At 48.5% G+C, this 27,205-nt stretch overlaps 1 protein-coding gene across 1 annotated transcript in view; it reads left to right on the top strand.

The window, feature by feature from the left end:
* Window positions 1-15,642: 15,642 nt before the first annotated feature.
* The window catches only part of COTL1 (coactosin like F-actin binding protein 1), a 39,477-nt gene continuing 27,914 nt past the window's right edge, over window positions 15,643-27,205 (top strand). The window contains exons 1-2 of the mRNA XM_032324223.1: window positions 15,643-15,894; window positions 16,150-16,232. Of these exons, the coding sequence (XP_032180114.1) occupies window positions 15,818-15,894; window positions 16,150-16,232 (160 nt within the window). The 5' untranslated portion in view covers window positions 15,643-15,817. The remainder of the gene's footprint in view (window positions 15,895-16,149; window positions 16,233-27,205) is intronic.

Raw genomic sequence — 27,205 nt, 5'->3', positions numbered from 1 at the left:
ATACAGTTGATGATTCTATGGTGAGAGAGAGAGAGAACATAGGTACACTTGACCCTTGAACAATGAGGACAGCTGAACCCCTGCACCATTGAAAATCTGCATATTAATTTTTGACTCCCCCAAATCTTAACTATTAATAACCAACAGTTGCCTGGGTAATATTTACTGATAATATAAACAGTTAGTTAACACATATTTTGTATGTCTTATTTATGATACACTGTATTCCTACAATAAAGTGAGCTAGAGCAAAGAAAATGTTATTAAGAAATTCACAAGGAGGGGCCCCTGATTGTCTCGGTGGGTTAAGCCTCTGCTGTTGGCTGAGCTCCTGATTACAGGGTCCTGGGATCAAACCCTGCTTCAAGCTCCCTGCTCAACAGGGAGTCTGCTTCTCCGTCTCCCTCCCCCCTTCCTCCCTGCTCGTGCTTTCTCTCTCTCTCCAATAAATAAAATCTTTAAAAACAATCACAAGGAAGAGAAAATACATTTATAATGCTGTACTGTAAAAAACCAGTAGGAGGCTTTTCCTGCCTCCTACCTCCACCCTCCAGGTGGCCTTGCCTGCTTAAAACCCATATTCTTCAGGGTTCTACAGTGTGTGTGTGTGTGTGTGTGTGTGTGTGTGTGTGTGTGTTTCCTCATGGACTCGGATGAAGGACATTGCTTCCAGGAAAGCAGCTGAGGATTGTAAACACATGAAAAAGTGCCCAACATCACTCGGCATCAGGGAACTACAAATCAAAACCACAGTGAGATACCTCACACCAGTCAGAATGGCTAAAATTAACAAGTCAGGAAACGACAGGTGCTGGCGAGGATGCGGAGACAGGGGAACCCTCCTACACTGTTGGTGCAAATGCAAGCTGGTGCAGCCACTCTGGAAAACAGCATGGACAATCCTCAAGACGTTGACAATAGAGCTACCTTATGACCCAGCAATCACACTACTGCGTATTTAACTTAAAGATACAAATGTAGTGATCTGAAGGGGTACGTGCACCTGAATGTTCATAGCAGCAATGTCCACAATAGCCAAACTATGGAAAGAACCTAGATGTTCATCAACAGATGAACGGACAAAGAAGAGGTGGTATGTATATACAATGGAATACTATGCAGCCATCAAAAGAAATGAAATCTTGCCATTTGCGACGACATGGATGGTACTAGAGGGTATTATGCTGAGCAAAACAAGTCAATCAGAGAAAGACAATTATCATATGATCTCCCTGATATGAGGAATTTGAGAGGCAGGGCTGGGGGTCATTGGGGGTAGGGAGGGAATAAATGAAACAAGTTGGGATCAGGAGGGAGACAAAGCATAGGAGACTCTTAATCTCACAAGACAAACTGAGGGTTGCTCAGGGGGGTGAGAGGTAGGGAGAGGGTGGCTGGGTTATGGGCATTGGGGAGGGTATGTTCATGGTGAGTGCTGTGAAGTGTGTAAGCCTGATGATTCACAGACCTGTACCCCTGGGGCTAATAATACATTATATGTTAAAAAAACAAAAAAGATTGCAAACAGATGTGGGGGGTGGCACTTAAAATACCAGCTTCTGTAAATCTCCTTACATGTATTTTCCCTCCTGATCCCAACATGTGACGCTCAGATAATTCCTCTGTGGGAGGTACCCGTTGGGCAAGAGGAAACTGAGGCTGGGGAGGGCTATGGCAGAGCCCAGACTGTACAACAGCAGCTGTACAAACCCTTAACCATCAGACCACAGTCCTACTCACAGGCAGCTAAGACCCCAGGTTATGTGGACTTTCCAGCATTTTCCTGTCAGATTCCTGGGACCTGAGTGGAGTTCTCTCCGAGCGACTCCCAGTTCCTGAAAAAGACCACGCAAGTGTTCTGTTTTGCACTCCTCACTGGCTCAGCAACTTTATTTTTCTAACGTTCCTGGGAACCTCTTCTCAGAGATTTGACAATGGGTGAGCTCAGCACACGACTCTATAAATACCACTTTCTATAAATATTCATTCCATGAAGGCACCTGCTTCGGAATGACAACCACCTTGCTGAGAACAGCAAGTTTTGGGGTTATGTTTTATTCCCATCTCTAATTACAGCTGAGGTGAGACTTTCTTTCTTTCTTGCCTTTTGTATTTGTAGCCCCAAGGAAAATGCAGAAACCAGGACAATGCTGACCTCACCAAGACTGTAAGGTTTTTGCAGTGAAAGAAAGAAAACCTGTGCCAAAGTGATGGTCTTAAAAAGCCAGCACAGCCTTTCTGATGGTCTCAAGGCGTGCGTTGCTGGGCTACCCTGGGTCACTGTCAAGGTCTCCAAACTGCTTCCTGGTGGGCAGGCTCAGACCTTGAGTTCAGACTGCCTGCATCCAACTAGTATCTCGGCCATGTTCTAGCTGGGTAACTTTGGGGGAGGGCGGGGAATTCAGTTCCCTCGTCCATATTGGGGTGTTAGTGATAATGTCACTCTGGCTGAATGAGAATCAGCTGAGAAAATAGTTGTAAAGCACTTAGCATGGTGGTTGGTGCACAACCAAGAAGAAGACATCCCTCTTGCTGATACTGCATGATCCAGTTACTATATAAGCTATGTGCCATGTAACCACTGGTAATAATACTATGTGCTACTACATCCATATATGGTATAACCACCCCGTCAGGCATGGTGGGGGGGGATCCCAAAGAGGCAGTACTATGAAATAGCTAGGGAGCTCACACACCCTAGTTTCTATCCACTGCCCATTTCCAATAACAGATTTAAAAACTTACGTGTGAGTGGCACCTGGGTCGCTCAGTCGGTTGAGTGTCCGACTCTTGATTTTGGTTCAGATCATGATCTCAAGGTCGTGAGATCAACGTCTAATTGTGTGTGGAGCCCCATGTTGAGCCCCCATCAAGCCCGGGGTCAGGCTCTGTGCTGAGCATGGAGCCTGCTTGGGATTCTCTCTCTCCTTCTCCCTCTGCCTCTTTCCTCACCTGAGCTCGCTCTCTCTCTCTCTCTCTCTCTCTCTCAAAAAATACAATAAAGATAAAAATTATAAAATAAATTGGGTTACTTGTCTTTTCTTTCTTTCTTTTTTTTTTGGCTGTAAGAGTTCTTTATATATCCTAGAAAAGGATTCCAGATCCTTTCCAGATATGTGATTTCCATGTACTTTCTCCCATTCTGTGCATTGTCTTTTCAGTTTCTTGCTGGTGCCTCTGAATCATAATTTTTTTTTTAAATTGGCGAGTCCAATGTATCTAATTTTTTTCTTTTGTTGTTTCTGCTTTTTGCAACATAGCTAAGAAATAATTGCTTAATCCAAGGTCATGTTTCCTTCCAAGAGCAATTCTTAGAAAATCTATTTGGGTGGCTCAGATGGTTAAGAACCTACCTTCAGTTCAGGTCATGATCTCAGGATCCTGGGATCAAGCCTCATATCAGGCTTCTTGCTCAGTGGGGATCCTGTTTCTTCCTCTCCTTCTTCCTCTCTCCTCACTCATGGTCACTTTCTCTCAACCGAATAAATAAAATCTTTTAAAAAAAAGATCCATTTTGAGCCAATTTTTGTATATGGTGTGAGGTAGGGGTCTGGCTTCATTCTTCTGCATTTCCTATTCAGTGGTTCCAGCACCAGTTGTGAAAAGGGTCATTCTTTCTCTGTGGAATGATGTTGGCACTTGAATTGAAAATCAATTGAAAATCAATTGACCAGGGGCTCCTGGGTGGCTCAGTTGGTTAAGTGGCAGATTCCTGATTTCAGCTCAGATCTCAGGGTCCTGGGATTGAGCCCTGCATCTGCGCTCAACAGAGAGTCTGTTTGAGGATTCTCTTCCTCTCCCTCTGTGCCCCCCCCACTCTCTCTGTCCCTCTCAAATAAATAGATAACTCTTTAAAAAATTATTTTTATTAATATATCATGTATTATTTGTCCCAGGGGTACAGCCTGTGAATCATCAGGCCCACACATTTCACAGCACTCACCATAGCACATACCCTCACCAATGTCCATAACCTAACCACCCTGTCCCTACCCTCCTACCCCCCAGCAACCCTCAGTTTGTTTTGTGAGATTTAGAGTCTCTTATAGTTTGTCTCCCTCCCGACTCCATCTTGTTTCATTTGTTCCCTTCCTACCCCCCACACCCTCCCCACCCTGTCTCTCAAATTCCTCATATCTGGGAGATCATATGATAATTGTCTTTCCTCATATCTGGGAGATCATATGATAATTGTCTTTCTCTGATTGACTTATTTCGCTCAGCATAATACCCTCTAGTTCCAACCACGTCATTGCTAATGGCAAGATTTCATTTCTTTTGATGGCTGCATAGTATTCCATTGTATATATGTACCACTTCCTCTTTATCCATTCATCTGCTGATGGACATCTAGGTTCTTTCCATAGTTTGGCTATTGTGGACATTGCTGCTATGAATATTCAGGTGCACGTGCCCCTTCGGATCACTACATTTGTATCTTTAGGATAGATACCCAGTAGTGAGATTGTTGGGTCATAGGGGAGCTCTATTTTCAACTTTTTGAGGAATCTCCATGCTGTTTTCCAGAGCGGCTGTGCCAGCTTGCATTCCCACCAACAGTGCAGGAGGGTTCCCCTTTCTCCGCATCCTTGCCAACGTCTGTCATTCCTGACTTGTTAATTTTAGCCATTCTGACAGGTGTGAGGTGGTATATCACTGTGGTTTTGATTTGTATTTCCCTGATGCCGACTGATGTGGAGCAATTTTTCATGTGTCTGTTGGCCATCTGGATGTCTTTTTTGCAGAAATGCCTGTTCATGTCTTCTGCCCATTTCTTGATTGGATTATTTGTTCTTTGGGTGTTGACTTTGACAAAATTTTTTTATAGATTTTGGATACTAGCCCTATATCTAGTATGTCATACTAGTATGACATACACATATACATACATACATATCTAGTATGTCAAATGACATAGATATGTCATTTGCGAATATCTTCTCCTATTCTGTCAGTTGTCTTTTGGTTTTGTTGATTGTTTCCTCTGCTGTGCAAAAGATTTTGATCTTGATGAAGTCCTAATAGTTTATTTTTGCCCTTGCTTCTCTTGCCCTTGGTGATGTTTCTAAGAAGAGGTTGCTGCCTGTGTTCTCCTTGAGGATTTTGATGGATTCCTGTCTCACATTGAGGTCTTCCATCCATTTGAGTCTATTTTTGTGTGTGGTGAAAGGAAATGGTCCAGTTTCATACTTCTGCATGCGGCTGTCCAATTTTCCCAACGCCATTTGTTGAAGAGACTTTCCTTTTTCCATTGGGCATTCTTTCCTGCTTTGTCAAAGATTAGTTGACCATTGAGTTGAGGGTCTATTTCTGGGATCTCTATTCTGTCCCATTGATCCATGTGTCTGTTTTTGTACCAGTACCGTACTGTCTTGATGATGACAGATTTGTAATAGAGCTTGAAGTCTGGAATTGTGATGCCACCAGCTTTGGCTTTCTTTTTCAACATTCCTCTGGCTATTTGGGGTCTTTTCTGGTTCCATATAAATTTTAGGATTATTTGTTCCATTTTTTTGAAAAATAAATTGGATGGTATTTTGATAGGGGTTGCATTAAATGTGTAGATTGCTTTAGGTAGTATAGACATTTTCACAATATTTCTTCTTCCAATCCATGGGCATGGAATGTTTTCATTTCTTTGTGTCATCCTCAATTTCTTTCATGAGTACTTTATAGTTTTCTGAGTATAGGTTCTTTGCCTCTTTGGTTAGGTTTATTCCTAGGTATCTTATGATTTGGGGTGCAATTGTAAATGGGATTGACTCCTTAATTTCTCTTTCTTCTGTCTTGCTGTTGGTATATAGAAATGCAACTGATTTCTGAGCACTGATTTTATATCTTGACACTTTACTGAATTCCTGTATGAGTTCTAGCAGTTTTGGAGTGGAGTCTTTGGGTTTTCCACATAAAATATCTTATCATCTGCAAAGAGTGAGAGTTTGACTTCTTCTTTGCCAGTTTGGATGCCTTTTATTTCTTTTTGTTGTCTGACTGCTGAGGCTAGGACTTCTAGTACTGTGTTGAATAGCACTGGTGATAGTGGACATCCCTGCCATATTCTTGACCTTAGGGGAAAAGGTTTCAGTTTTTCCCCATTGAGAATGATACTCACTGTGGGTTTTTCATAGATGGCTTTGATGGTATTGAGGTGTGTACCCTCTATCCTACACTTTGAAGAGTTTTGATCAAGAAAGGATGTTGTACTTTGTCAAATGCTTTTTCACATCTATTGAGAATATCATATGGCTCTTGTTCTTTCTTTTATTAATGTATTGTATCACATTGATTGATATGCAGTTGTTGAACCATTCTTGGAGTCCAGGAATAAATCCCACTTGGTTGTGGTGAATAATCCTTTTAATGTACTTTTGGATCCTATTGGGTAGTGTTTTGGTGAGAATTTTTGCACCTGTTTTCATCAAGGATATTGGTCCATAATTCTGCTTTTTGATGGCGTCTTTGTCTGGTTTTGGGATCAAGGTAATGCTGGCCTCATGAAATGAGTTTGGAAGTTTTCCTTCCATTTCTGTTTTTTTGGAACAGTTTCAGGAGAATAGGTATTAATTCTTCTTTAAATGTTTGGTAGAATTCCCCCGGGAAGTCATCTGGCCCTGGGCTCTTGTTTTTTGGGAGCTTTTTGATGACTGCTTCAATCTCTTTACTGCTTATGGGTCTGTTCAGGTTTTCTATTTCTTTCTTGTTCAACATTGGTAGTTTATATGTCTCTAGGAATGCTTCCATTTCTTCCAGATTGTCAAATTTGCTGGCATATTTGCTCATAATATGTTCTTATAATTGTTTGTATTTCTTTGATGTTGGTTATGGCCTCTCCTCTTTCATTCATGATTTTATTAATTTGGGTCCTTTCTCTTTCCTTTTTGATAAGTCTGGCCAGGGGTTTATCAATCTTATTAATTCTTTCAAAGAACCAGCTCCTAGTTTCATTGATTTGTTCTGCTGTTCTTTTGAATTTAGTGCCATTGTATTGCCTGCAAGGTGACTGTTAGTATCTGTTGCCTCTGTTCCTTTCTGGTCTACTACTTTTAGGCTCTCTCTTTGCTTAGAGAATGCCTTTCAATATTTTCTGTAGGGTTGGCTTTGTGTTTCCACATCCTTTTAATTTTTGTTTGTCCTGGAAGCTTTTTATCTCTCCTTCTATTTTCAATGACAGCCTAGCTGGATATAGTATTCTTGGCTGAATATTTTTCTCATTTAGTGCTCTGAATATATCATGCCAGTCCTTTCTGGCCTCCCAGGTCTCTGTGGATAAGTCTGCTGTCAATCTAATATTTCTACCATTGTACGTTACAGACCTTTTTTCCCGAGCTGCTTATAGGATTTTTCTCTTTGTCACTAAGACTTGTAAGTTTTACTATTAGATGATGGGGTGTGGACCTATTTTTATTGGTTTTGAGGGAGATTCTCTATGCCTCCTGGATTTTGATGCTTGTTCCCTTTGCCATATTAGGGACATTCTCTATTATAATTTGCTCCAATATACGTTCTGGCCCCCTCTCTCTTTCTTCTTCTTGTGAGATCCCAATTATTCTAATATTGCTTCATCTCATGGTATCACTTATCTCTCAAATTCTCCCCTCATGATCCAGTCGTTGTTTGTCTCTCTTTTGCTCAGTTTCTTTATTCTCCATCATTTGGTCTTCTGTGTTACTATTTCTCTCTTCTACCTCATTTATCCTAGCAGTAAGAGCCTCCATTTTTTTTTTTAAAGATTTTATTTATTTATTTGACAGACAGAGATCACAAGTAGGCAGAGAGGCAGGCAGAGAGAGAGAGGAGGAAGCAGGCTCCCTGCTGAGCAGAGAGCCCGATGTGGGACTCGATCCCAGGACCCTGAGACCATGACCTGAGCCGAAGGCAGAGGCTTAACCCTCTGAGCCACCCAGGCGCCCAAGAGCCTCCATTTTTATTGCACCTCATTAATAGCTTTTTAAAATTTCAACTTGGTTAGATTTCAGTTCTTTTATTTCTCCAGAAAGAGATTTTATTTCTCTGGAAGGGGATTTTCTAATATCTTCATGACTTTTTCAAGCCCAGCTAGTGCCTTGATAATCATCATTCTGAAGTCTAGTTCTGACATATTACCAATGTCCACATTGATTAGGTCCCTAGCCATCATTACTGCCTCTTGCTTTTTTTTTTTTTTTTGATGAGTTTTTCTGCCTTGTCATTTTATCCAGATAAGAATACATGAATGAGAGAATAAAATACTAAAATGGTGGCAATGATCCCAGAGAAATATACATTAACCAAATCAGAAGAGACCCAAAATCAGGGAGAGAAGAAAGGCAGGGGGGATTATATATATAGGAATATATATGTATATGTATGTGTATGTGTATATATATAATATATTTAGACTGGTGAATAGAACAGAGCCACATACTCAATTTTGGGTGTATTCTGGTCTCTTAGAAGAAACTACCTCCCAAAATTTTAAAGAAAGAAAAACTTATATATATACACACAAAGATAAGGGTAAATGCAGTGAAGGGCTGGAATAGGACTGTAAAGATGAAAATTCTAAAAGATTCTAAAAAAGGAGTTGATAAGTTGGTTGGAAAAAGAAAAAAAAAGAGGAGAGAATGTGATAAGGCTGGAGCTGGATTTAGGGTATATTTTGATACTAGAAAAAATTATATCCCAAAATTACAAAGAAAAGAAACCTGTATATATACAAAAAATAAGGTTAAATACAATAAAGGAATAAAATATGACTATAACAATGAAGATTTTAAAAGATGTTTTTTAAAGGTAAGATAAAATAGTTAAAAAAATGTTAGAAGGGGCGCCTGGGTGGCTCAGTGGGTTAAAGCCTCTGCCTTCGGCTCAGGTCATGATCCCAGGTTCCAGGGATCAAGCCCCACATCAGGCTCTCTGCTCAGTAGATAGCCTGCTTCCCCTCTCTCTGCCTGCCTCTATGCCTATTTGTGATCTCTGTCTGTCAAATAAATAAATAAAATCTTTTAAAAAAAGCTAGAAGAGGAAAAGTTAAAAAAATAGAATAAGAAAAAAATAAAATAAAATAAAATAACTTTGCAAGACTAGAGGATCATGGGGGAAAAGCCATAAATTCTATGTGTTGCTTCTCCCTAACTCTGAAGTTCTACAGTTCTCGTTAATGGGTGAACTTGGTCTTGGCTGGACGTTCTTGCTGATCTTCTGGAGGAGGGGCCTGTTGTCCTGATTCTTTTTTTTTAATTTTTTTTTTAAATTTTATTTATTTGACAGAGAAATCACAAGTAGGCAGAGAGGCAGACAGAGAGAAGGGGAAGCAGGCGCGCCGCTGAGCAGAGAGCCCGATGCAGGGCTTGATCCCAGAAACCTGGGGTCATGACCTGAGCCCAAAGCAGAGGCTTTAACCCACTGAACCATCCAGGCGCCCCCATTGTCCTGATTCTTAAATGTCTTTGTCCCAGGCGGGATTGCGTGGCCCTTGCCAGGGCCCGGGCGGAGTCATCTGCTGGGTTCGCTCTCGGAGCTTTTGGTCCCCGCGGGCTTTCCGTAGAGCCCTGGAGGCGGAAATAAAGATGGCGGCCGCCCAGTCTCCGATGGAGGAACCCAGAGCTCGGGGCGGCTCCTCAGTGCGCCCGCGGAGAAAAGCCGTCTGTGTCTCCCGTCTCCCTGGTCTCCAGCCGCGCTCCGAGCTCACCTGGCTTGTGACCGAGCGTCTCTGTGTCTGTCTCCCCGTTTGGAGTCTCCAAACTCAGCAGATTCCTGCCTCCAAAGGAGGAAGGTGCGTGTCCCCGGATCTGCCTCTTGTGGGGTCCCTGCTCGGAGAGCAGTGGCCCGACTGTGCCTCCGATCACAGTTTAAGGTGACCCCGAGCTGAGAGCTCACTCCTCGGCTCCAGCTCTGCCGCCAGCTTCCCCGCTCCAATACCTGCGAGCTCTGCCGCACTCAGACACCCGTGGTCTTTCTGTGACCCCGCGGGACCCGAGACCACACTGTCCCCACGAGGGCTCCACCCCCACTTAGCCTCTAGAGTGATGTCCCTTCGTGGAGCGGACTTCTAGAGGTTCGGATTTTGTGCTCTGCTGCTCCACCACTTCCCAGGACCCGGCCCCTCCCCTCGCGGTCCATCTTCCCATTGCTTTGGACTCACTTCCACGCACGTCCTACTTTCCCGAAAGTGGTCGATTTTCTGGTCCTAGAGTTGTTGCTCTTCTACTCTGATCTCCTGGTGGGTTTGTAGGTGTTCACAATGGTTTGATGACTATCTAGCTGCACTCCTGGGCTCTGACGCTATTTCAGTTTTCTACTCCTCCGCCATCTTGCTTCCTCTCCAATAATTTTTTTTTTTTTTAAGATTCTCTTTATTTATTTGACAGAGAGAGATGGAGAGATAGCAAGAGCACGGAGAGTGGGAGAGTGGGAGAGGGAGAAGTCGGCTTCCCACCAATCAGGGAGCCCAATGTGGGGCTCAATCCCAGGACCCCGGGATCATGACCTGAGCAGAAGGCAGCTGCTTGGTGACTGAGCCACTCAGGCTCCCCTAAATAAATAAATTAATTAAAAAAAGTTCTTTTTCATTTATTTAACAGAGAGAGAGATCACAAGGAGGCAGAGAGGCAGGCAGAGAGAGAGAGGAGGAAGCAGGCTCCCCACCAAGCAGAGAGCCCGATGCAGGGCTCAATCCCAGGACCCTGAGACCACGACCTGAGCCAAAGGCAGAGGTCTAACCCCCTGAGCCACCCAGACACCCCAATAAATAAATAAATCTTTAAAAAAAGAAAAAGAAAAGCAGGTGGCCATCAATATAAGAGTTTATTACGGATTCTTAATGGTACTCCCTCCATCTGTATGTTTATCCTTTTGCAAGCATCCTCTTCTTTGGGCTTTCCCTCTCCTTCATCCTCCATCCGTCCAGTCAACGAGGGTAGACGCTGCGCCTGTCTGGGATCCGTGCTGTGTCTGGACATGGGCCTACAACAGTAAGCAGGACAGATACTCTCTCTGGCCTCACAGACCCAACATTCTTCTGGGGGCGGCTGCACAATAGGCAAGTAAAGAGATTAAGGAAAAAGATGATTTCAGACAGTGACCGGTGCCGCGGAAACCAAAAGGAGGTTATGTGATAGAGAGTGACCAGTGGACATTACAGAGGGGCTCTTTAAATTGGGGTGCAGGGGAAAGCCTCTCTGAGGGTATCACTGGAGGTCTGGGTCGGAGGTCAGCTCTGCAGTGCTTGGGGTGGGCTATGCCAGTCACAGGGGCAGCGTTTGCCTGAAGTGGAAACTGATGCACAAGGAAGGGCTAAACAGAAACACCGAGAAAGACAGAGGGGTAAACCCTGATCATGACGTGCCTGAAGCCCACTTAGTTCTGGGCTTTTCAGTCTCTGAGCCATTACTTGCCCTCCCTTGTGGAAGCCTATCTGAATAGAATTTTCTATTGTTGACAAGCAATAGTGTTCACACCAAAGGAACGGCTTGTTCCCCTACCAGACTGTAAGCCCCGTGAGAGCCACAGGAGTACTTGTCTAACTTGAATTTGCACACAGGGAGCTCTTGCATGTTAACATCTCTCTTGACAAAGTTTAAGAATCAAGAGCTTTCATAAAGAGGTCCAGATGCTTTTCTTTTCTTTTTTTAAAGATTTATTTATTTGAGAGGGAGCACCAGCAGGCAGGGTGGGGAGGGCAGAGGGAGAGAAAGTGTCTCAAGCAGACCCCACACTGACCACGGAACCCAACATGGGGCTGGATCCCATAACCCTGAGATCACAACCTGAGCTGAAGCCAAGAGTCCGACCCTCAGCGGACTGCACCACCCAGACATCCCTGTTTTGCTTTACTTAGACGACTGGAGGGCTTAGAGCCGCCAAGCCAAGATTCCTGCATTGCAAGGAGGGCAGAGCTGAGGGCCAGTTCTGAAGATGGAACTGGCAGCCGGGGAAGGGCCGAGTAGAGAGCATCACCTTCCCCAGAAACATTTTCCTTGCAGAAGGTGTCTTAGCTCATTTACATTGCGCGCCTGCCCCCTGCCGGCGAGGGAGTTAGCGATCCCCTTGGACACCTAACAGGCCCGGTTCCAGGAAGGAGTGGGTAAATGGGTGGATGAATGAATGAACAAATTCATAACTCCCTTAGCTCCTGACACAGTGCATTACACAAAGTGTCATATAGCTTTATCTGCTTTCTAAAGACCCATGAATTAGGTTGCTTTCCATGTTGTGCGGATTTCGACTTAAACCACGATTGACAGGCATTTAGTTCCGGTGTGAAGTTTCTTTTTCTGCCTTTACTGTGCAAGCGGACCTCCGGGCGCTCAGAATCCCCTTCCCCAGAAGCCCGGCCCTTTACACTTTCCGTCCAGCAGGGGGCGACCACAACAACGAGCCGAAGGAGAACAACCGCTTAAGGCGCAGCCCAGGCAAGGCGCCCCTTGGGGATGCTGAGCGGTGGAGGCTTAATGAGGATGGGAGCCACCGTTCGGAGGGAGTGGGGGCGGGGGCTTTACTTAATCTATTCTGAATAGATCATTCCTTCCCATGGCTCAGAAATAGAACGGAATACATCTTTCTATCCCCTTCCCCTTTCGCCTGATTTCCAACCTCACCTCCACGACAGGTGCGACTGTGACTTTTCTCTTGTGTGCACTTCGAAGGTTTCTATGCATGCATGAACAAATAGAAATATCCACTTACACGCCCAGCTTTACCCCAAAGCTAGCAACACCGAAGGGTGTGCTGAACGTATCGCTCTGTACCTCGCTTTGTGTGCTCATGATGGATCTGGTAGAATGTTCCACATCAGTCCACAGAGAAGGGCTCCCCTCCCCCACTCCAACCTCCCCTCCCCCGTCTCTCTTTCACAGCTGCCTCGGTTCTCCAGGGCAGACCCGTGTCCTCATCTATTTGTCCTGGCCCCCCACCCCCGCCCCGCCCCACATTGACGGGCACTCAGGTTGCTCGGAACCGCCTGCTACTGGGAATAAAGGTCCGTGAATAACCTTGAAAAGAATTACACACTTGTGAGCGTGAGCATAGTCGTGGCTGCAGCCCCCTGCTGTGCAAGAGAATCACTCTGGGGGCCTTTAAGTATCTCAACCCCCAGGCGGAACCTCAGATCGATTACATCAAAATCTCCGAGAGTGGGGCCAGGACATCCCTGGAACTCCAGAAAGCAGCCAGGCCTGGGGACCACTGACCTCCAGAGGAGCTTGGTGGGTCAAGAGCACAGAGATTTGCAAATTTGCACTGCTTAATCTTTTGTTTTTACACTTCACGTGAGACACTCTGGGTTTTATATAAGAAGACTTCTTATATATTTGAATGTATCCATCTTTTGTTCTAGCTTCTGGACTTGGCTGAAGGACCTTTCCCACCGCAGACTCGTGAAGACAGCTTCCCATGCTTTTCTTCTGCAACTTTTGCGGTTTCCTTTTCATATTTAAATCTTTTTTTTTTTTTTAAGATTTTATTTATTTATTTGACAGAGATCACAAGTAGGCAGAGAGGTAGGCAGAGAGAGGAAGGGAAGCAGGCTCCCTGCTGAGCAGAGAGCGGATGTGATGCGGGGCTTGATCCCAGGACCCTGAGATCATGACCTGAGCCGAAGGCAGAGCCTTAACCCATTGAGCCACCCAGGTGCCCCCCATATTTAAATCTTTGATGCTTCTGGATTTATCCTGATTATTGATGTGAAGTAGGATTCCATCCTTGTTTTCTTTCCAATGGCCAATTATATCCTTACCTTTATCAAGGAGTGAGTTAGGAAGTGCTTTGGGCTACTTCAAACCCCTATTTGTTTTGTCTTTTTTATTTATAGCAACACTGGCTCCTATTCTCAAAATGTGCTCCTGTCCACCTACCCATTTACCTGCGCACTGACTGACTGGTTCTTCTTGTTTGCCTCTGAGAATTTAAATTATTAATTGGACATCCTCCCTGACTTTTTTTGATTTCTATTTAGGATTTCTCTTAACTACTTAGTAACCAACAACAATGACCTTCCATTGAATTATCTAATATATTTGTTTATATGTATATTTCAGTTGAACCAATGATCCTAACTATTTTATGAATGAACCAACATTTTATACCTCTGATGGTGTTCCTTTCACCGCGGCTGATCCAGATTACCAAGAGAAATACCAAGAGTTACTTGAAAGAGAAGACTTTTTTCCAGATTATGAAGAAAATGGGACAGATTTATCAGGGGCTGGTGATCCATACTTGGATGATATTGATGATGAGATGGACCCAGAGATAGAAGAAGCTTATGAAAAGTTTTGTTTGGAATCAGAGCGTAAGCGAAAGCAGTAAAGATAAATTTCAACACATCAGTTTTATAAAGCAGTTTAGGTTATGGTGATTTAGCAGAACACAGGAAAATGTGTCACACTTATACCAAATTAAGGATGTTGAGTTATGTTACTAATGTATGCAACTTTAATTTTGTTTAACACTATCTGCCAAAATAAACTTTATTCCCTATAACTTAAAATGTGTATATATATATATAATAGTTTATTATGTACAGTTAATTCCACTGTTTTGGCTGCAATAAAATCCATTTTGAAATTAAAAAAAAAACTACTAAATACTAACCCATGAGGTTAGTATTATTTTATCCAATTTGAGGAACGTGGTCTCAGAGTTTTTGAGGCTTGCCCAAGGGCCCAGAGTTAGAAAGCAGCAGTGCTGGATGGATGCGATTCAGAAGCCTGGTTTCCGGGTCAGGCCTTTTACCTGCCTCCACACTGTAACCGGTCTTTGTGGAATGGGAGGATGAGGAATGAATGAGTGAGTCAGTGAGGGACCCAGGAAGACAGAATGAGTCAGCTCCGGCACTCAGAGGAACCCAAAGGGGGAGGTAAGACGTGAATGCAAATAACCAGAATACAAAGTAAACAGTGATCCCACCAGCGTTCTGGAAGCAATCCACTTTCTGTCCCCTCCTATTTGAAATGCTTAATGCTTTCCAGTGCCTCCCCACCTCGAAACTAGAGAGCCGGATACTGGGGTGGGGGCAGTGTCCTCCGGCTTGCAGCGTTCAGTCACCCACTTGGAGGCCCCCTTTGGAGGCACGGAGCTCTGCAGCCCCGAAGCCTGGGTGGTGGGGGCAGGGAGGAGGAGGAGGAGGGCAGAAGGAAGAAGGGGGGGAGGGAGCAGCGGAGGAACAGAGCTCGAGGAGGACGGAACCAGGAGGAAGGAGAAGGGGTTGGTGTTGGGGATAATGCGGAGAGGAAGAAAAGGAAGAAGAGGAAGAAAGGGAGGGAGGGGAGGTGGAAGAGGAGAAGGGGTTAGGGAAGTGGGAGGAGCAAGGAGGGGGAGGGGAAGGGAGGTCCAGGGAAGGAATAAAGAGGGGGAGACACAAGGAAGGGGAGGGGGAGGGGAAGAGCGAGTAGGGAGGGGTGAGGAAAAGGAGAAAAACGAGTTGGGGAGGAGGAAATAGGGGGAGTTAGAGCTGAGAGTGGGTGACCGAGAAGGGGGTTGGGAGAAGAGAGGGGGCGGGAGGAGCGGAAAGCCCCTCCTCCAGCCCCCGCCGTGGAGTTGCGCAACCCTCCCGGACTGGGATTGGTCGTAGGCGAGTCAAGACGCCCCGCCCCCGAGGTCAGGCAGCCAATGGCCAGAGGGGGGCGTGGTGGAGCCGCCTGGGTCCCGGCGCGCGCTCCGTGCGCCCTCGGAGCCGCCGCCGCCGCGCTTGCAGGTCGCCGCTCGCTGCCCGCGTCGCTGTCGCTGTCGCCGCTGCCGCCCGCCCTCCGCGTGTCCCCGCCGCGCTCCAATCCCTGCGGCCGGCCCGGGGCGCGCTCGGTCGCTCGGGGCAGAGTGTCCCCGCTGCGGGCCTGCGGCGATGGCCACCAAGATCGACAAGGAGGCTTGCCGGGCGGCGTACAACCTGGTGCGCGACGACGGCTCGGCCGTCATCTGGTGAGGAACTTTCCATTGCTCTCCCGGCCGCGCTCCCCAGCTCGCCGGGGGCTGGGGCACGGAGCCGGCTTCCGCACGGGACGGATTAAGGGTCATCCCGAGCTGTCTCCCGCAGCCTTAACGCCGGAGCGTGGAAAGCCAGCGTGGCTTGTCCCCGGCAGAGCATCTCTTAGATGGTCCTGCTGGAAGCTCGGCACCGTGCAGCTACTGCCGTCGCTGACGTGCGTGTGTGTTTTTTCTTCTCCCAATCCAAAGGGTGACTTTTAAGTATGACGGCTCCACCATCGTCCCCGGCGAGCAGGGAGCGGAGTACCAGGACTTCATCCGGGAGTGCACAGGTAGGGAAACGCGCCTTCGGGGGCAATTCCTGATCTTTCGGGCGGTTGTCCACGCGGGAGGGGGAGGAGCTGCGGAGGCCACACTGGGAGGAGCCTGGCCACCCCGGGTGCCTCTGGCGCTGGAGGAACCCGATTTTGAGGTTTTTAAAAGCGTGCTCCTCTCTGGACATCCAGAGCAACAGGGCTGGCCGCCTGCTCGCTCGTTGCTCCCTGCAGGACCGTCTCCAGAAGACACAGCTCCTTTGCTCCCTGCGGGTCACTGGTTTTTTTCAAGGGTCCACTCTCTGTGGTTCCAACCTGGCGTTCAGCTTTCCCCACCATCCCCTGTCTTCAGCCAGTGAGCCGAAATAAAAACACAATCCTGAAGCTTATTGCAGGAGAAAGAAACTGTCAGCTGTCCCCTCCCTTGTCGAACCAAGCTCATTGTGAGCGTGCTGGTCACACATGCATGTTTTTTATTGGTAGAATACAGAACCACCAACGAAAAGGCAGAGCGAATCTGTGGTGTGACAAGTAGAATGGTGGTCCATTTTGAAGTAGATAGCCACTGACTGGGAGGGGCGCATGGGAGGCTCAGGGGCACCGGAGATGGCTCATATTTCCGTCTGGGAGGTGGGTACACAGGTGTGTACATATGTAAGAAGTCATCAAGGAAAATGCTTACGATTTGTAAACTTCTTTCATTTCCCTGGGGTGTGCTAAGCCTTTGAAAGAAAGGAACACATGGTGTATGGAATCACAGACCTTTCAGTAGCAGCAAAAGGCTCAACCTCCTTGGTAATAGGACCCGTGGGAGCCCAGAGTAGAGAATGAACTCTCTCCAGGTCTCTGGTCCCTAGTGTTGAAGCAGATGTGCAGACAAAGGCAGTGTAGCTTGGAGGTTAGGCAGGAGCCCTGAGCTGGCAAGTTGGGTTTGAATCGCTGAGTGGCCACTTCCTAGCTGTGTGGTTTGGGGTAAGTTACTTAACCTCTCCGGGTCTTGGTTTCCTTACCTGTAATCTTGGAAGGCTGTTCTGAGGTTTAGCGAGTCCTTGTGTGTGGAAAATGCTCTAGCACAGTGCTTATAGAAAACTAACACGGTAATTTTTGTGAAACAAAGAAAAAGTTCAAAATTGTGCCACAGAACACGTGGCGTCTCCTTTCTGTGACTGTTTCCTTAACCAAGTGATAGTTTGCCTTTAGTCTAATTGGAAAGAATATTTAGGAAGTGTCTGCCCCTGGGCTGGGGGTACAAAGGTTTTGTTTTGTAATGTTCTCCCAATTAAAATGTCTTCCTGAGAGCTGCCTCTATATGTCACTCCTTGCTTTTGTAAAGGGTCGGTTTAAAATATCAGATGTGCAACTATGGCAACAATTCACTTTCAGTAATGCATGGAGGGCCTCTCATGGAGAGCCCATGGGTTAGGATTTGAACTCAGGCCCCTGACCCAGGAACCCTTTCTCTCTACCACTTCTACTCTTCCTCCCCCATGGCAAATGCTTTTGCAAGTAGAGTAAGTGCCCACTCTTGGCTTTCCCCCAGTTTGGTGCCCATCTAAGAGCTTCAGCAGTATTTTTTGCCTTGTCGGATCGGAGGCTTTGTCTCCCTGGCCAGCTTCCCCCCTTCACTGAACTCACAAACAGAAAACTAGCAGTTTTTTTCCTCCCGCTGACCATCCATCACCCCCTCCCACCTCCCCCATCAGACTGGGTTTTGCTCCTGAAGCTATTGTTCTCCCCACCCAGTAGGAGAAGGTGACCCAAGGATGAAAGCGCACGGATTCTGAACAGATGCTCCAGGCCAGTTGGGTGAAGCTGGAAGGGCTTGGTGCCTTCAGAGAACACTTCCTTCCTCCCTTGGGCTTTGCAGGGGGTGGGGGGTGGGGTGTTACTCTGACCCTTCCCCCAGTCAGCAGGGAAGCAGGGATGGGAGTGCCTGGCAGAGGGGGCGGGGGCACTAAAAATGCTTTCCCTGCTGCTTGTTGATCTTATGAATGGGCTGTGGGATCTGAAGGCTCCGTCTGCTTTGGCTGGAAATCTGCCTGCCTTCCCCGGCCATCTGTTGGACAAATGTATAGGCGAGTTATGGTTTCTGTGTCTGCTCTGGTTCCTCTTGGAGACACGTGTTCCTTCCCCCCAGCCTTCCCCCCCAGCCGTGTCCTCATAACCTAGTGACGGAGGACTCAGAGCTCCAACTATTAGCTTTACATATTCAAGTCGCTGCACCTGATGTGCCTTGTCTCCAAGACTGAGATCGGTCCCTTTCCACAGATGGGTACAGCAAGACCTGAGGAACTTAAGTGACTTGCCTGCGATTACATAGGATGTGGTAGACCTGGGACTCGAACCCAGGCAGGCTGGCTGAAATGTCTGTAGTCTTGGCCTCATCTCTAAGGAAGTGGGTTAAGATTTTTTTTTTTTTTAAGTTTTATGTATTGAGTAATCTCTATACCCCATGTGGGGCTCAAACTCACGACCCTGAGATCAAGAGTTGCTTGCACTTCCGGCCGAACCAGTCAGGCATCCTGGAAGTGGTTTATGTTCTCACCTCCCAGCCTGGAGGCTTCTTCGGGTTCGTAGGTTCTAGTTAGGCCCCATGAAACTGTTTGCCGGTTGCAGGAGACAGACTTGCCCACTTATGAGGCAGGGAGGGCTCTTTGAGCCCCTAATTCCCAGGCAGGTGTCCTGACAAGCCAGAGGGGCCCATGCTGAGAACAGGCTCCCCTTCTGGCCCAGCCTTCCTGTTTCCAATCATCTAACAAGGTGGTCGGAAGGCTTGGAAGCCAGAACCAGCACCTGGTCTCTCCCTCCATCGGCGATGGGGTGTGGGGGGAGAGCGGGGCAGTTTCCTTCTGGGCTTTCTCCCCTCCCCGACAGCCCCTCTTCTGGCACTCTCTCTTCTTTCCCACGCCTGTGCTCTGCTTCTCCCTCTCGCCTCTCCTTGCTCCTGGGCCTGGCCCCTCCTTGTCCGCTGCAGCTGTTTTCTGGAAGGTCTCTCGGCTTGCTTTTGCTAGGAGAATTTGGAGCTCCCTGTGCTGTGTCCTGGCTCTTCTGGTGCTGGACGCATGTGGCCCCCTCGGTCGGCACTCCTCACTCCACCAGTGGCCTCACTCTTGACACCTCACCACCCCGCCCAGCACCTCAGTCCCCTGAGACCTTGCAGGTGCAGAGGGAGAAATCTCATGCAGATTAGCTTGAGCAAAATGTCAGTCTGTCGCCTCCATGGTTAGGAAGGCCCAGGGGATTACTAGCTGCAGGTGGGGCTGCCCAGACTCAGAAGCCCCTCCCTGCTCCCTCCGCTTGCTCTGCCTTTCTCCTTTCTTAACTCTTCTTGGGGACAGGAGGCCATCATCTCCCTGAGTGGTGATACAGATGGCCGCAAGCCAGGCTGGCTTCCAGGCCTTGGGCAGAGCCATCCCTATGGGGAGAGGGAGACCCTTGGCCAATGACTCCAGTGGAAGTTTCCAGATTGACACACAGTCCTTGCCCTGGCTGGGTTCTTGTGCCCGTCCTGGACCAGTCAGGGGGACTCTGGCTGGCTAGGCCCGAGTCAGTGCCCACCCCAGGAGCTGGGGAGGGGGCAGCCCCACCCAAACCAGGAAACTGAGTTGGGAGGGTGGCTTTTTTTTTTTTTTTTTTAAGATTCTATTTATTTATTTGACAGAGATCACAAGTAGGCAGAGAGGTAGGCAGAGAGGAGGAAGCAGGCTCCCTGCTGAGCAGAGAGTCTGATGCGGGGCTCCATCCCAGGACCCTGAGATCATGACCTCAGCAGAAGGCAGAGGCTTTAACCCACTGAGCCACCCAGACACCCCAGGGAGGGTAGGGTGGCTGCTTCTTCTTTTTTTTTTTTTTAAAGATTTTATTTATTTGTCAGAGAGAGAGAGGGAGAGAGAGTGAGCACAGGCAGACAGAATGGCAGGCAGAGGCAGAGGGAGAAGCAGGCTCCCTGCCGAGCAAGGAGCCCGATGTGGGACTCGATCCCAGGACGCTGGGATCATGACCTGAGTCGAAGGCAGCTGCTTAACCAACTGAGCCACCCAGGCGTCCCGGGAGGGTGGCTTCTTAAGGGAAGAGTGGCAGTGTGTATGTTGGGAGGCAGGCTGTTTCCAAAAGAGAGGCAAACCAATCGCAACAATCTCTTAGCCCTTGATGTTTTTTGTCTTATATCCATTTTAGTCCCATTGCTAGAGTAATTCTTCCTAAAGCCCATCTCTGACCAAGTCACTCTGCTGCTCCTTAACCTTCCGTGGCTCCCTTTTGTCCATGGAATTTGGCCCTGGCTGTCTGCCTGCGCTCTGTCAGTTTGTCCCCACCCGCATGTCCTGCCCACACCCTTCTTTGTGCACCTGCAGCCTGATGATACCTTCCAACCTTTGATTTTGGAGGTTCCCTCCAGGCAGAATTCCTCTTCCCCATCTCTGCCCCCCGGCCAGCCCAGAGTGATATCTTCTTTATTTCAACAACCCAGAGTTAGAAAAGCTCTTGGGTCACATCCCAGCTGTGTCTCTTGCTTACTCTGTGACCTTGGGCAAGGACCTCCCTTTCTCTATGCCTCAGTTACCTAGTCTGCAAAACGGGGATCCTGTCAGTGCCTACCTGTAACAGTGTTAACTGAAATAACACATTCAAAATGAGAGCATGGGTCCCTGATGCACCAGGCTGTGCTTACTGTTCTTTTTACTGTTTTTGCTCTCCTAGCTCTTTCGATGGCATTGTGCTTTCTGCGCACACCCTTGCTCAGTGCTCAGTAGGCACATAGCTCCTGATTAGCCCCGGTAGGCGCTCAACCCCAGGCTGGCAAGCAGTGGGCGTTCAGACCCGTGTGGATGTGTGTTAGACCTTTGGCCTCGGTCTACATGCAGAAGGTGCTTGGTACGTAAGCATCTACTGCCCGGTGGTTAAAGGTGTAGGCTGTGTTGAATGGCCTGGGTTCCAGGTCTCGTCAGTTATGTGACCTGGGGCAGGTCACCTTTGCTATAACGTGGTCATTAGGAGGATCAAGGAAGCAATTCCACAGCAGCAAGGATGTCCTAAGTGGTCCTAAAGTGTTAGTTACAGTGATTGTCACCTTGTTGGTGGAATTTAATTGATGTGGAAGCAGAGTGTGTTGTCTGAGAGCACCAGAAAGGTGGAAGAGGGTAACGAAACCAGGGGGAAGAAGTGGGTACAGGACTGCCTCAGGGGACCAGAGGTACCCCTGAATTACGGCAGAAAGGGCTCACAGATCTTGTATATGTGACCAGCAGCGGCTCACACGGTCTCTGAAATCATGTTTTGTTTTGGCACCTTACAAATAATACATGTTTCTAGTAGAATAGTGAAAAAGCAAGACTAAGTGAAAAGAAAGGAATAAAAACTAGATATAGTTCAAAGTTTTACCACTCAGAAACTGGTTCATTAATTCATTTGCTCTGTTTTTCATTCAGCCTCCCTCCCCCTCCCTCCCCCTCCCTCCCCCCCTCCTGTCATGTATAGGAGTGGCTGCTTTGCAGTGTACTTTTCTAAGCACTGAGGGTAAATAGAGAAACAGAAAGTACCTGTCCTCGGGGAGCTGATGTTTTATTGTCATTGCCAGGCCTTTCCAATGGCTACATAATATTCTCTCATATAAATGTCACATTGTTTAGTGAATTCTTTGTTGATAGACCCCAGAATTCTCTGTTGCAAGCAGTTTTATTTTGAAACGAATCCAAGCACCTGGGAATGGATCCAGTTTCGTGATGGTGTATATCTGAGAGTCAGTGGCTTCCGAGCACCCGTTCTGGAGCCAGGCTGTCTTGCCTTGATCCGGAGCCCTGATGGGCGGTGTGACCTTGGGCAAGTCTCCCAGTCTCCCAGATTTTGTTTCCTCCTCCGAAGGATGGGGATAATGATGGCATGTCCCGCACGGCGTTGTTGTGGGGATAAGTAGACATGGTATGCCGAAAGCTCGTGGGGCAGCTCCCGGCTCAGAGTCATTGCTCAGAACCGTGGTTATTGTTAATGCAGCGCCTTCTTGAGAGGTGTCGCACATTAGCGAATAGGTTGAAATGAACGTGGAGTATGAGCCGGTCACCAAAAATGGGCATTCGTGGAGGGCCGTGTCGGCGTGAAGCTTGATGGGGTCAGATGTCCCGTGATGTTGGCTAGAGGATGCTCTGGGAGCAGAGGATATTCCCATGATGCTTTGCCGAGCCTGGGGTCTTCCGCTCAAATCATCACTCACAGAGAAAAGTGGGGTTTGATATTTTTGTCTGTCCAGCATCTCATCCTTCGGGCGGGGTTGGGGGCGTGGGGGGCTTTTCCTATTTTATTATGATCCTGCTCAGCTGAAGCAGTTTCAAAGAAGCCGACTTGACCCTGCAGGGAAGGCACGTGACCCAGCCGGCCAATCAGAGTAAGCCCTACCCTCCGTTGACTGATTGGGTCAGGGTTGGGCCCATGTGACTCGAGACAAGCCAATCAGCTCCATCCCTGATACTTGGGACAGAGTTCCCGCGAGATCCCTTTTCCTCTGGGATCCAGACCCGAGGCAGAAGGAAGGCCCGGGATTTGCGAGACCCGCGTACGGTGCGGAGCGAGGACCCGTGTGAGGACTGAGGCGCGGCGCCAGGGATGGGCCGTGGGGCCCGGATGGCGTGGTCTGGACTGCTGGGGCCAGCCATGCCTGGAGCTCTCTCCGGGGGACGTTTGCTGTTGAAACGTCTTTTCTCAGGCCGGTGGGGGAGGCTCTTCATCGTGTCGCTCCGAAAGGGCCCCGGCCTGTGGACCCGCGAGGCAGGTGACCCGGACCGGCGGAGGGAGGGACGGAGGGAGTCCAGGCCGGGCAAAGGATGCCAGAGCGCTCCGAGGAGGGCCGGCTCGGGAGCCCGGGCGGATCTCCCCTGGAGAGGGGCCGCCGCCCGACCGTGTCCCACGCGCACCGCACCCCACGGGGCAGAGGAAGACCAGGCGGCGGACAGGTCAGGGATGGGTTTGGGCTCCCTTGAAGAGCTGTCCTCAAGCAGAATGAGCCGTGGGTGCAGGTAGCGGGGCCCTCCTCGGGGCTGTCAGGAGAGGCTGCCCGACCGCGTGGCGTAGATGTGGAAGAAGAGGCTTGGAAAAGGGCCATCGTTGACCGCCTCACCTCCTCTCTCGCAGCCTCCTTCTCTGTCTGCTGGACGCCCTGGAAGAGAAGCAGAATGCGTCAGTGTAGGCCTGGGCGGGGCCGCTGTGGGATGAGGTCGGCCCTACCAGGGACCGAGAGGGGCGACAGGATGGTATGGAAAATGGAGGTGTGTTTACTGTTGAAGAAAGTATGATCTGGGGCCTGGGTGGCTCGGTCGGGTGAGCGGCTGACTCCTGATTTCGGCTCAGGTCGTGATCTCAGCGTCCTGGGATTGAGTCCCTGCTCAGCAGGGAGTCTCCGGAGGAGTCTCCCTTGCCCTCCCTCTGCCCCTCACACTCCTCTTGTGCCCACAGGAGATCTCTCTCCTCCAAATAAATAAATACATCTTAAAGGGGAAAGAAAGAAAGAAAGAAAATCAGATTTATTCTAACACTTGCTCCAAAATAGTAAGGCAGACTTCATTGAGGGGCGGGCGCTGTGTGACTGGCGTAGGGACCAATACAGTGGAGGTTTGAGGCAGGGGAGAGAGACCAGTCTCAATTCTACACTTGATCTTAGCCAAAAGGCCGAGAGGCGATAGAGACCAGTCTCAATTCTGAATACATACGAAGAAAAGGACAAATTTATCATCAAGGAGCCAGGGAGCAAGGTGAAGGTCAGTGGGTAGGGAATTACCAAGAGGAAAGGTCAGGGCTGAGGTGGGATTCTGGCTGAAGTGACCTGACAGGATCCCTGCTGCAGGCGGGCCTGGCGATCCGACATCACCAGGCAGGTGATGGAGGATAAGGAACCTGATTAGATATAAGGGATGATCAGACTTGGAGCATGGGGGATCTGGTTGAACTGACTTAGCAGGATTCTTGCTGAAATTGGGTAACACACAGACGAATGCAGAAGCCCAAAAGTTGAGACCTAGTTGAAAAGAGCTCAGAAGACCAGGTTCAAATTTGGTCAAGGACAGACTCTTGGCTGTTGCCAAAGGAACAGGGGTGGGATGCAAATGGAGAAGTCCACTTGTCCGTGGCTTCCGCATGTGTGATGGTACAACACGCGTGTAATCGGTGGGCAGGTTCTCCTGCTGTTCTGCCCTTGGATTTTTTTTTTCATCCTAGCGGCCCCCACACGTACAGATTTCAGAAATTTGAGAGAAGAGGTCAGGAGAGATATTGTCTTGTAGGGTCAAAGGGAATGTGAGGTCAAAAGGAAGTTTGAAATCCATGACTGTGGTTTGAACTTTGTAAAGTACTGTCAGTCTGTGCATTCAACACACTTTGATTGAGTACCTCCTTTATTCCAAGGACAATGCTGGGTTATGATTTTTAAGTGTCACCTTAGGGCTACTGAGCCATCACCTTCATAATTTTCTGCAATATACAATGTCTCCTTGCCTTCTTTTTCTACACGTCTGTCGCTGGGCAGTTTCGAGCTGCATTGCATTTGCTTCTTTGTGTCATCAGATGCGTGGGCTTTGTGATGGTACATTTGGATTTGCCTCCGGGGAGATATTGGTGCTTGCTTTTGAGTTTGTGGCCTTTCCCTTCCCTGGGGAAGGCTGCTACATGTCCATTTCCTGGTCAGTAAGGTGTCCTTTGTTCAGGAAGAGTGTTCACTTCACTGAGTTGAGTTTTTGCTCCTTGCAAATCCTTGGGAGTTAATGCAGACTTGTTGGAAGTATGGCTTGGGGACTGAATCCAGGTGTTCCCTGCACCCCCTTGTCTCCCCTCATTTCTTCACCTCATTAAATTCTGATGCCCCCCCACACCCAGAGCATGGAACCCCCTCCCACAGGTCTTTGATAATCTGATTACCAAAATTAGTGGCCATTTCTTTGTCTCTATTCCACTTTATGTCCCTCTAGCATTTGCCAGTGAGCATGACTTACTGAAAACACCCTCTCCCCTCCCTCTGGTTCCCCTGCAGACTCACGTACTTCTCCTTTTACACCCTTGTCTCTCTTGTTCTCACTTCCTGCTGCTGCTTCTCTTTTCCTTTCCTGCCCCAGAAGTGTGGGTATTTCCCACAGCTTTGCCCTTGATCATGGCTTTTCCTTCTCCAGGAAATGTGCCGAGTGCCTACAGTGTGCCCAGCCCCTTGCTGAGTGCGGAGTGAGCCTGCCACCCAGGCCAGGGGCAGCTTTCTAAACCTCACATTAGGTAACATCAACTCCTCTCCCTTTGGAACCTTTGGTGGGTTTTGCACATAAGGTCCAAATGCTTAGAGATGACACGGAGTGCCCCTTATGAGCCCTCCAGTGCACGTCCCCAGCACCCGGGGTTCCGACCTTGTGGGCGCTCAGAGGCCCAGTAGATACCTTGCATATATCAGCACATCTAACTTTTCTTATCTATGACAGATGTGTATGAAAGGAGTAAGCAGGAGTTATCCCATTTTACTGATGAAGAATCTGACCATTTCCTTGGAGAGTCCAAAGTTGCTTGCTCAAGATGGCATAGTAAATGGACAAACTGGACTTTGAGCCCAGATCTGTGTCTGGCCCCCCAACTTTGTTCCTGCACTGTCCTGATCTGCTTTGCCTTCCTGGAGGCCTTCTATACATCCGTCAGGGCCCGGGGCGAGTGTCCCCTCCGTTCAGATGCCCTCCTTGCCTTTGCGATGCTCACCGCATTCAACTTCATGGTGAGGCCCTGGAGAGAAGGACCGTGGCTGTGGTGGTGGCCTCCTTGGTGGTGAACCCCCACCCATCGTGGTTAGCCAGCCTCAGTCTCTTTCTCCCCAAGGTTGTGTCGCTCCCTGATGTGGGCCCATTATGGACTACCGTGCTTAGCACTTTCTCGAGTCATGTCTGTCGTCTGACTCTCCTGCTGAAGTCTGAGCTCCTCGGCTGCAATCCTGGTCTGTCTTGTTCTCGGCTGGACCTTCAGCACCTGGAACAGCATCTGACATTCTCCCCAGATGCTGGTTGAATATAGATGAATGAATGACCATCCCCTGCAAGGTTTGAGAGCTGAGCTCGTCCCTGGAAGGCCCGCCATCCCCCTGCCAACGGAGCTTCTCTGGTGGCCCATAGGGAAGTCTCCCTGGTGGTTGCCTCTGCCAGTGCTGGCTTCTGGCCAGGGTTTCCTGCCTCAGGGCTCCCACAGGGCTATGTTCCCCACCCACCTAATTTTATGTGTTTGACTTTTCAAATTCAGCTCTATGGCCTGAGCAGGGGCAGGTCCCCAGAAGCCCATGTCTGACCTGATGGCAGGGCCGTTCGCTCAGCATTTCATACATCATTTCAACAGTGCATTTTTTTTTTAAGATTTTATTTTATTTTTTTGAAAGACAGAGATCACAAGCAGGCAGAGAGGCAGGCAGAGAGAGAGGGAGGAAGCAGGCTCCCCGTTGAGCAGAGAGCCTGATGCGGGGCTCGATTCCAGCACCCTGGGATCATGACCTGAGCTGAAGGCAGAAGCTTTAACCTACTGAGCCACCCAGGTACCCCATCATCAGTGCATTTTGAAATCAACTTGCTCTCCATCCCGATTTGCTTCTGGACTTCATTTATGGTCACCTGTCTCATTTTCCTGTGCCTTCAAATTCCCATAAACATAGCGGCTTGCAATGATGTCATTTTATCGTCTCGCAGTCCTGTGGGTCAGAAGTCCAAAATCTGCCTCACAGGGCTAAAGTCAAGGTGTCAGTGGGGCCGTGTTCTTTCTGGAGGCTCCAGGGGGAGAATCTGTTTCCTGGCCTACTCCAGCTTCTAGAGACACCCGTGGCCCTTGGCTCACGGCCCCTCCTCCAGCTTCAAGGCCACCAAGAGTGGGTCGAGTCCTTCTCATGATGCTGTCTCTCTGGTTCTCATTCGCCTGCCTCCCTCTTCCCCCATGTGAGGACGCTTCTGATTATGGCAGGCCCACCTGGATCCCCCAGGGTGATCTGCCCACATCCAGATCCTTAA

The sequence above is a fragment of the Mustela erminea genome, chromosome 19 (genome assembly GCF_009829155.1).
Source record: "Mustela erminea isolate mMusErm1 chromosome 19, mMusErm1.Pri, whole genome shotgun sequence".
Taxonomy (NCBI): domain Eukaryota; kingdom Metazoa; phylum Chordata; class Mammalia; order Carnivora; family Mustelidae; genus Mustela; species Mustela erminea.
Note: the sequence above shows the minus strand (reverse complement) of the source record. Positions and strands in the feature narration are given on the sequence as shown.